Below are 11,030 nucleotides of genomic sequence, written 5' to 3'. Positions count from 1 at the left end.
AAAATAAAATAATTTGTATTTATTTATTTTTAATTTGCGTGCCAAGGTTTTTGAACTATTGCACCCTCCCGTGGCGAGACGGTTTTGAGCATTTCCTCTCCGAGAGGTAATGACCTTGCTAACAGATAATAATAATCATTTTACCTAAAATCACACGCTAAAGAAAAGCAACACAAACATCCACAAGGAAACAAACAAAGAGTCTGACGTGATGTGCTGAACTCCTGGATCTATGAAGAGCGACTTGCAGCAGAAAGTGATATTGCACTGAAGTAGATGTCCTCTCTCAAGATTCATGGGTCACTGGTGTGCTTTTTTTTTAGTATTCCTTAAAGACAACAGCTGAATGAATGTCTGGAATTATGCTTCCATTGGGAGCCTCCAATTAATGCTGAAGGGCCGTTTACACGATGATGACTGGACAGCAAAGGTGGAGGTCTTTCTGTTTGCTTTACAGTGGGAAAACAAGAAAGCCAGAAAAGGTGGAGTATTGCCAGCCGCCTACCAGATTGCCCTTCTCCAGTTTCAGATAAACCTTGTCTTCTTTGTTGAGGTGCAGCAGGACTCCGTTGGTGGCGGCCTCACGTGTGACGTCTTTGTCACCGGCGAAGGCAGAGATCACTGGCTTTCCATTCAGCATTAAATTCACCTGGAAAACAGAGAGATAATCAAATCAGAGATCTCAAGTGTGACAGGACTTATTTTATGATTTCATATCATGGCCATGTTTATGAAAAGAAAAAAATTTCTTCTATCTTTAAGTACAGTTTTTCATGACATTTGACTTGAAGCTTGCATATAATCAATACATATACTAAATAATAACTTATATTGTAATCCACTTTATATTTTCCCCCAAAATATGTTATTTATGATTATTTATAAAAATGTCAGTTATAATATCGCTGTAAAAAATTAGCAATTTAAATAAATTACACTTTTGCTTTACAGTAATACTGAATGGATTGTAATTTAAAATGAACATAAAAAAATTACAGCAATTTAAAATTGCTAATATTTTACAGCAATGTTATATATATGATTTAGTTATCATATAAAAATTATTATGTTAAATTGTTATATTTATATTATTTATATTGTTAAAATAGTTTTAAGGATAAATTAATTTTTTAAAGGTAAGAAAATTATTGCAATACCTTATAATTGTTGGCGTAAACTGCATTTAACAACTGTAAAATATTCTTAAAATAAGATTTTTATCAAAGCAAGAATTATCATAATTACTAATTACAGAACAATTTTGTGATAAATTATAAGGAAATTGTTGCTTTTTAATAACTTTTAAAAACACATGTTGAATATATGTTAAATACATGTTAAATATATTTCAATTATAATTTACTAATCAAAATAATATATGTATACATTAATGGGGGGAAAAGGTATTTTTGAAAAAAAATTTATCAATAAAAATTTGAGTTTCCTTCTGAAAAGCACAGGAGTATTAAAGTTTGTACTGAACTAATAACACATTTTAAATACTATATATATATATATATATATATATATATAGAGAGAGAGAGAGAGAGAGAGAGAGAGAGAGACTTCAAACGTTTCCCAGTTTCCTGTTTCTCTAACTCTGTTCATTATGAAACTCAAATACGATATAAAATGAAGCTGATTAAATTGTTTTGTGCGTGAGAGAGATATAGTCAGTGCTTACTTGTATAGTCTGGCTCTGGTACACTTTAATGACGTGGAAGTTAAAGCTGTAGATTCCTTTCCGGGGACAAAGAAAGACGGAGTCCAGCGTGAAATAGTTTCCTATGTTCACAAGAACCTGGAAAAGAGGTTTTTCAGAGGTATCAGACCTGATTTAACACATGACGACAATGAAATATCCTATCCAGACTTACAGTCCTGTGAACTATGTATGCTTGTGATGCAAAAATCTCAAACAAAGACCTGCAAAAATCATTCGAGTGAGATTACAAAAGGCAGCAGGAGTGAAATAGGAATGCATGCATGTTTACAACTAGACTTTTCAACAATAATTCTCCTCAGCAGTGAAACAACAATCAGGATTTCCTATAGGCCTCCGTCACACTGATTTCTCATTCTCACGGTCATGCTGACCATCATTCAACTCTAATCTGGTGATGTGCCACCAGGAACTACAGCAAATGCAGGACAATCAAACATACAGTAGGTGGATTTTCACTCGTGCAAAAGACAGAAACTATATCTGAAGCAGGATATTCACCACGAAGAGGACTTTTTAACGAACAGAGGCAGCATAAATGCATTTATGATCAATTTAAAGTATTGATTCATTACATTGAAGATATATAAAACTAGGACTTAGAAAAAATAATTTTCAGCACATGCAGTGGTTAAATCAACACTGTTAACAAATAGTTAAAACCACACTTTAAAAAAATGAATTTACAGATGCATCTCAATGAATTAGAATGTCATGGAAAAGTTCATTTATTTCAGTAATTCAACTCAAATTGTGAAACCCGTGTATTAAATGAATTCAATGCACACAGACTGAAGTATAGGTCTTTGGTTCTTTTAATTGTGATGATTTTGGCTCACACTTAACAAAAATCTCAACAAATTAGAATACTTCATAAGATACTTAAAAAAAAATGTTTTTAGTGAAATGTTTAGCCTTCTGGAAAGTATGTTAATTTACTGTACATGTACTCAATACTTGGTAGGGGCTCTTTTTGCTTTAATTACTGCCTCAGTTCAGCGTGGCATGGAGGTGATCAGTTTGTGGCACTGCTGAGGTGGTGTGGAAGCCCAGGTTTCTTTGACAGTGGTCTTCAGCTCATCTGCATTGTTTGGTCTCTTGTTTCTCCTCTTCCTCTTGACAATAGCCATAGATTCTCTCTGGGGTTCAGGTCTGGTGAGTCTGGTGGCCAGTCAAGCACACCAACACCATGGTCATTTAACCAACTTTTGGTGCTTTTGGCAGTGTGGACAGGTGCCAAATCCTTCTGGAAAATGAAATCAGCATCTTCAAAAAGCTGCTCAGCAGAAGGAAGCAGGAAGTGCTCCAAAATGTCTTAGTAAACGAGTGCAGTGACTTTGGTTTGCAAAAAACACAATGGACCAACACCAGCAGATGTCATTGCACCACAAATCATCACAGACTGTGGAAACTTAACACTGGACTTCAAGCAATTTGGGCTATGAGCTTCTCCAGCCTTCCTCCAGACTCTGGGACCTTGGTTTCATAACTTAAGTCAGTTAAAAACCTCATAATCATGAAAAGTTTACATTTGAGTTTTGCAACAACGCACCCAAATACAGTAACAGCAATGATGTGCATACAAGGATTTAAGTCTTAAAGATTTGGGAATGATTTAAATAACATGTCACCTACAAAACTATAATAAAAACAAATGATTTTTTCTCTCTCTATTATTTTAAACGGTGCAACAATAATAAAACTCTTTACACTCTGGCAAAAATGCAGGACAGCTGACCTTAAATCAAATGTTATTAGAGCAAAACGTCCTGCAACAGGCTTAAAACACAGGTTTCTCAAAACTGATGAAATTTCAGGTTATGTCGAAAAACTGATTGAAGTAAACATCAAAAAGAAAGTGTATTTATTGTTTTCACCTTGTAGACAGAAAGAGGAGTAGACAGAGTTCGTATATTGACCCTCTGAGCACACAAAGGTACATTTGTACATTGTGCTCTCTCTTTTGATCTTTGCTTTATTAAAACTGAAGAAGAACTCAAACAGGGAGAATTCATATTTGTTGCTACATGGAAAGAACCTATATGAGGATATATGTGCATATATGAAACCTATATGCGGTTCATAAGCATATATATGCTGCATATATACAGCATATATGCACATACAGTATATGACAATATTTATGCTGCATATATGCGTATATGCCACATAATGGCGCCGGTCAGAGCAAGAAGTACCAGTCAGATAAGAAAATTGAAAGTTTTCCTTGTGTTAAGTCAAAGTCTTTAATTTCCCTTTGAGTTTCTGTTTTGGGGTGCTTTTATTTTGCATTCTAGTATTGTGTAATTGGTTTATTGCGCCATTAATAGATGATTTTGAGCATTTGAGATATGCAAAAGTGCATGATTCTCTGTAACGTATTGACTTTAGTATATATATATATATATATATATATATATATATATATATATATATATATATATATATATACACACACACTAGGGCTGAAACAGTTAGTCGACATTATCGACAACGTCGACGATAAAACAAATTGTCTGCAAATGTTCTTGAGTAGTGGTCTGATGTCGTATCTACCTAATGTGACAGCCTGCAATAATGCAGTTTGACCAGTGTGGCGCTGTAGCGCTAGACTGTATTATAGCTAGTGATGGGAAGTTTGATTATTTTCCGCGAACCGGTTCTTTCGGACGGTTCGATTCAATGAACCGATTGAAAAAACCTGTTCAGCAGTTCTTTTACGCTTGATGTAATGACATCATTGGCGATGAAGTAATGCCGTCATGTCTATCAAATATATATATAAGTCAGTAATCATAACTTTAGTCAGTTAAAAACCTCATAATCATGAAAAGTTTACATTTGAGTTTTGCAACAACACCCAAATACAGTAACAGAAATGATGTGCATTCAAGGATTTAAGTCTTAAAGATATAAAGTAAATAAATTAGGTGTCATCAGCGCAGAAACCATGATCCACTTACTATACATAATCCATTGCGATGTATTTTTTATTAAATGAACTTACGTTTTCGCCAGATTGCCCTTCATTCAAGCCCTCGGTTTACCCGTGCTCATAACATTAGCACAGAATCAGTAATGATGACACATTCACAAATTGAGTTTGTAGTAAACAGAACATGAACACGAGTAGAGCAGCTGATGAAACTGAACTGCAGCACGTGCCGGTTAGAGCGATTCTCGTTCTCGAGTTAAGAACCGGTTGCATCGGTTTTCGGATCATCAGTACACTGAACCGAAAACCATTTCTTTCGGACACGTCCGATTCTAAAACCGAGTGTGTCTAAAACCATGTGCGATTGAGCGTGAAGCCAACTGACTCACAGCATGTCTGAACCAAAGTGATTCTTTTGGTGATTGATTCTGATTCTGTGCTAATGTTATGAGCGCGGGTAATCAGGGCTTGGATGAAGGGCAATCTGGTGAAACGTAAGTTCAATTTTAAGCTTCATTTTCAGGTATATGCTAATTTAGTAAATATACTATAATCTGTCATTTTTGACCACTATTTTAACAGCACCAGAGGGATGAATCAAAGTACATTTATTTGAGAAGCAAAATTACTTAAGATATTCATTCAAGTTTTCTAAATAATTCTGCAAAATGAAGTAAATTTATGCTTAAAAAAAAAAAAACAACAAAAAATATCTGCCTTTGGGATCAGATTAAAGATAAAAAATTCAGATAACATTTTTACCCCACTTGGAGATAATTTTTCTTGTTAAGTGTAGTCACTTAATTTTGGGCAATTCTTCATTTTTTTTTGTCTTCATTTAAGAATTACTATATATTTGTACAAGAAAACTAGATAAGTTGAAAATCGTTTTTGAAGTGTACAGACCTTTGTACTGAAGAACAAGATCATGCTGGAAAACACAATCATCAGGTTTGCTTCTCATTAGGTAAAGCAAATTCTAAGACACTAATGAAATACATTTTAAAAGATTTAACTGTTACACTTTTCTTGTATTAAATTAAATAAATGCTTTCCCTCTCAGATTTTGGGACCCCACTGTATATGATGCATGAATATTTATAGAGCGGCGCGGCAGTGATGCACTGACTCTATACGAAGGCAACAAAGGCTTTGCGCATAAAACTAGCTGTGATATTGCACTAGGATTACTCAACATCCCAAACACCCAGCTCTTTTGTTGGTTCACAAAGCTCTTGGTATACCATTCACAAGGGCAGATTTCTCTCTCTTTCTCTCTCAGCGGTGTCCCACGAGCCAGAGACGTGCCAGGACAGGTGACTGGATGGTGTTATGTGTGTCAAGGTGCTGGAGCTCAGCAGCTGAGGGCAGCTGGTCAGTCCTGCACCTTTTTTTTTTTTTTTTTACCCTGTATTTTTTTCATTTTCCTGCAGCCAAAGCAATGAGAGGAGAATAATGGCTCCTCAAGGGCAAAATGAACACAGCTTCCTGTGCATCTCAGCAAAAAGAAACAATTTTATCCTAACCCATCTGTCGAAATCTCTGGGAATTAAAGAAATAGATCATCCTTAGATGCTAATTCATTTACTCTCCCTTGTTTTGCTCCGGACCCATGTGACTTTCCTTCTTCTGTGGAAAATAAAAATGTTGAATTCTGTACACTGAAAAAAAAGGTGTACAAACAATTTTTTACTCAGCTATTCTGCACTATTTTATTGTATTCTTTTTTTTTACATTGCAGTTGGTTTCTTTTTCCATCACAATAAATTGGGACTGAGGCTTTCAAGCAGCAACAAGGATGCAAAAGCATCATAAAAATAGTCATATTTTGAATCTTTTGTAGGGACTGGATATAGCTGGATGGTAGCCTTGTGTGAGAAGCAGATACAAATTGAAACCTTAGTTTCAACCTTAGTGAGTCAAATATGAGAGTCAGATCAATCAGGCTGATCTATGAATTAATCAGCTGTGAAACTATAGTAAATATAACAAACAATAAAAAAAGAAATGACAAGTAACAATGAACGAAACATGAAATTTTGAAGCAGGTTTTTTTTTTTTTTGCAGTATAGTTGATTTCCATTACAAAATATGGGGACTGATGTTTTCAAGCTTTAAAAATGATTCATAAGAGCCATAAAAGGAGTCTTGCACTATATTTACAATGTTCTGAAGGCTGTGAACATTGCTAGTAATTTTACAAACTATTACAAAGAAACGGCAGGTGATATCCAATTAAAAGTGAAATTTTGAAGAAGAAAAGCTGTAACATTATTTTCTTGTAATGCTCTAATAATTGTATTGAATTTCCCCCCCCCATTACAGTGAATGGAGACTGAGCTTTCAAGAATCAGAAAGGATGCAAAAGCTCCAAAACAGTAAACATAGTCATCCACTATATTTCATACCTTTTATAGGCATAAAGGTTTCCGTTAGGGAACGGTTCACAATTTAAGTCTTATTTACTTACATAGTTAAGTCTGATAATGTTTCCCGTGATCAGTGTGAACGAATCATTGAGTCTGTGAGTTGAATCTAAGAGTCAAATAAGTCTGATACATGAACGAATCAGCCGTGAAATTACTAGTAAATGTCACAAACAATTACGAATAAATAGATGAATTATACATTAACTTTTGAAGTAGAAGAAACTCACAGTATTGTAAAACACGCTCTAATAATCTTAACAATCTAAAAAATTCATATTTACAGTGTAGTTGGTATGTTTTCCGATTCAATGAGAATTGAGCTTTCAAGCATCAAAAATCTTGCAAAAGCACCATACAATAGCTTTATGTGAGGAACAAGTCAAAACTGATGTTATATTCACTGACGATATTTTCCATAACCAACGTGAATGAATCACTGAGTCGGTGAGTTGAATTTGAGAATTCATTCTAAAAAACGAACGAATCATTTAGATTTCTCTATATTATCTGATTCACTAAAAAAATCTGATTCGCTCACAATGGACAGTGTTAATAATGAACTTTTCATATTTTCAGTGAAAATTTAAGTGGATTTCAATCTGTTCCACACAAAAATAAATCATATGACTTAAAAAAAAATTAAAACCTTGCAAATGAAATGCTTTAGTTATAATAAACCACTTTTATGGTGCTATATCCTTTGTAGGATTTACATCTACATTTTTTCTTCTACATCAGACAGGTTTCAAACAATAGGAGGGTGAGTAAACACTGAGAGATAAATGTTATACGGAAGCTTAAGTAATCTTCATGTCTAAAACACTCCTCCTTTACCTTCTGGGAAATAATTGAATCATGCGAAACAAATACACATTGACCTCAACTCCAGCATCATTTTCATTTATTTCAAGGATATTGGTAATAAAATAGTTAGCTTTTTTCTTCAGGGATGCACATCATGCAGGCTGCGTGTTTGATCTGACCCTGCATAATGACGTTCCTTCATTAATTCTACCCAGTCTTTGACCAAGCATGCGAACTGAATGAAATCAGGTGCACCAAAACACGCAGAGAATTAAAAATGCACACTTTTTTTATATGCTTTTATAAGTGCTTTAAAGTTCATATCAAAAGGAATGGCAGCGATTTGAAAAGCAGTATGCCGTGAATTCAGCACATGCATAATGTTTCCAATTAACATTTTCCAGTCATAAAACTAAAGGCTGAAATTAAGCAATGCGTGTGAATGCATGAGGGGAGCACACAACACTTTCATCACAAACACAGCTACAAATAAGCAATAGAATAAGAACAAATCTCTGCCCTTTACAGGCCTGACAGTTTGACTCGTCACTAATGACCTATGACAGTGGTATTTCATGCCTGTGTATCTGCTGCAGTAATGGAAACCCTGCGTTTATGTGCTCGCAGGCTCAAACACACAGTTGCAATTTATTATTTAGGAACGATTTGACTTTTTTTGTACAGGAGAGCAGCTGTGAATCTAATCAAAGTTATGAAACAATCTTTTCCATGTACAAATATGTTCACAAAATGTATCCTGAATTTTTAAAACTGAACTCTCATCCAAATAATGTATTTTGAATTCATCCCAGCTGATTTTTGTCTTCAAATTATCCATGCTAATGTCCATATTAAATTCAAAATAACACCTGACCTCTTGACCTAATGCAGTTATCACAGTAATCGAATTTAGAACAAAATTAACTAATGCATATTCATTGTGACCTGCTGTAATGATGACCAGTTAATTTAATTATTTAGTGCTTTATGCCTGTTGTATTTTAATATTCCATAATACTGGTTTCATTTAATTAGATCCAAAATATGTGAAGGTAAAATGAGCTTTAAAAACACCATCAGTGTTACAAATATTAAACAAATTCATTGAATTACAAAAGGAAGGGGCAAGTTGTCACACGTGTATTTTGTAATTTTATACATACAATATTTAGGTATTGGCCAAATTAATAATTTGATATCTCTATATGTTATACTTTATTCGATTTTATTTATTCATTCACAATTGTCTGACAGGCTGTTTAATGATAATGTGACAACTTACCCCTGGATAATGCCAGAACATACGTCACTATTAAGTTAGGCTGTCAAGAGGTCTTTTTTTTTCAAATTCTTTGTAGATAAAACTGAAATATACATGAACTGAATTAAAAAAAATTTACATATCCAAAATTATTAGTCTAAAGCACGAGCTTCCCCAAGTTAGACGGTCTGAAAAGTCAAAGTCTGTACAAATAAAATAAATGAATACACAAAATTGTTTCAGCATAGCATGTGTAAAACCATCAAATTCAGACTTACCTGGTCAAAATATATGATTCTCGTTTTATTGCTCATCTCCGAGGGCTCGTGGTTGTTGCTCCTGACCGCGGAGAAAGCCACTTTGGAGTTGGCGGCGCGCACGGAGATGCCCAGAGGCGAGGACGAGCTCTTCCAGTCGGCGGGGTTCGAGTCACAAACCACCAGACACTTGCCCTCCAGGACGATGGGTTCCGTGTCATTCTGAGCCGAAACCAGCTCACACATGACGGCCAGGCAGAACAACAGAGCCACGCAGTCGACACACGCCTTACTGAAGCGCGTTACGGACACCATGATGAACGATCTCCAGTGTAGCCCAAATCCGAACGGCTCTCTGTGTCCCGTCACTTCGCGTCTGCTCCGTGTTTGTGCTTGTTTACGCCAAACATCCGTCCAGACACAGCTGCTGATTTACAAATCACCAAACGCGCGTAGGTGGATGCACCAAGCCTATGTCTATAGTCATTTTTTTATTGTTTGAAATCTTTCCGTGTGATTCCTACAGTTTTCAACTTCGGAGGATCGGTCAGGCGAGTTTTGGAGAGCGGCAGTTTTCCGTAGGTTCCTGGCGACTCCGCGTAAAAATCCACTCAGTGCGCACTGAGATCATTATCCGCAATACATGCGCAACAGACACTTCTTGTCTATATTACTTTTGCGTCATTAAATGAAGCACGGAAACTAAACAAAAACCCCTATAATGACCCTCTTCGCACATCTGTGGATGTTTCACTCTCTCTCGACCAAAAGACACTTCTGTGAGCGCGCGCACACCCTTAATGACGCCCGACTCTATGAACTCACTGTGACACCCGATATGCTGCGTACGTCAGATGATGATGATATATATATATATATATATATATATATATATATATATATATATATATATATATATATATATATATACACACACACCTGAGACCCATCAAACAGAAAGTTATTTACAGTTTTTTTTAATAATAATAATTGTTATTATTATTAGTAGTAGTATTACTATTAATACAAATATTTAATATATCATACATGCAAACATTATTCGTGATAATATTCCTATTATTAGTAACATTAACAAAATTGATATTGATATATTGTCAAACTGTATATATATATATATATATATATATATATATATATATATATATATATATATATATATATAATCATTCTCTCACTCTCTCTCAATATACACCCTGAAAAATTTGTTTATTTATTATTATTATTATTAATTATTATGTAATATTGTATTATTTATTATATAATTTTTTATATATCACATTCACTCACTATAATTCATGATTGATTAATATTATTATTGAATGTAATTAATTTTTTTTACAATATTGGTAACAGTTTATTTTAAGGTGTCCTTGTTACATGTACTATTATAATAACAAATAATTATGCACAATTACATGCAAGTAAGGCTAAGCCAAACCCTAATTCTAACCCTAACCATTTAGTAAGTACATGTTATTAAATAACATTAGTCAGTACTTAAATGTATAATTACACTGTAACAGGGACACAAAATAAACTGTAACCACAGTATTTATAAGTTATAAGACCAAGTAGCATTATATATTTATACACTGTATGT

At 34.4% G+C, this 11,030-nt stretch overlaps 1 protein-coding gene across 1 annotated transcript; it reads right to left on the bottom strand.

The window, feature by feature from the left end:
* Nucleotides 1–451: 451 nt before the first annotated feature.
* Nucleotides 452–9,928, bottom strand: LOC113075243 (cerebellin-4-like). Its single transcript, XM_026247911.1, has 3 exons — nt 9,431–9,928; nt 1,685–1,801; nt 452–649 (listed from the first exon to the last, which is right to left on the bottom strand). Exons 1-3 carry the CDS (start codon nt 9,722–9,724, stop codon nt 452–454), a joined length of 609 nt encoding a protein of 202 aa, XP_026103696.1. The 5' UTR covers nt 9,725–9,928.
* Nucleotides 9,929–11,030: the final 1,102 nt, after the last annotated feature.

The sequence above is a fragment of the Carassius auratus genome, unplaced genomic scaffold (assembly GCF_003368295.1).
Source record: "Carassius auratus strain Wakin unplaced genomic scaffold, ASM336829v1 scaf_tig00016526, whole genome shotgun sequence".
NCBI lineage: Eukaryota > Metazoa > Chordata > Actinopteri > Cypriniformes > Cyprinidae > Carassius > Carassius auratus.
The sequence above is the reverse complement of the archived record's forward strand: the minus strand, read 5'-3'. Positions and strand labels throughout refer to the sequence as shown.

Coding starts and splice junctions, on each gene's coding strand:
- LOC113075243 (XM_026247911.1), bottom strand. CDS start 9,724: ATGGTGTCCGTAACGCGCTTCAGTAAGGCGTGTGTCGACTGCGTGGCT. Junction 1,802..9,430: donor GAATCATATATTTTGACCAG/GTAAGTCTGAAT, acceptor CCTCTTTTCCAG/GTTCTTGTGAACATAGGAAA. Junction 650..1,684: donor ACCAGAGCCAGACTATACAA/GTAAGCACTGAC, acceptor TCTGTTTTCCAG/GTGAATTTAATGCTGAATGG.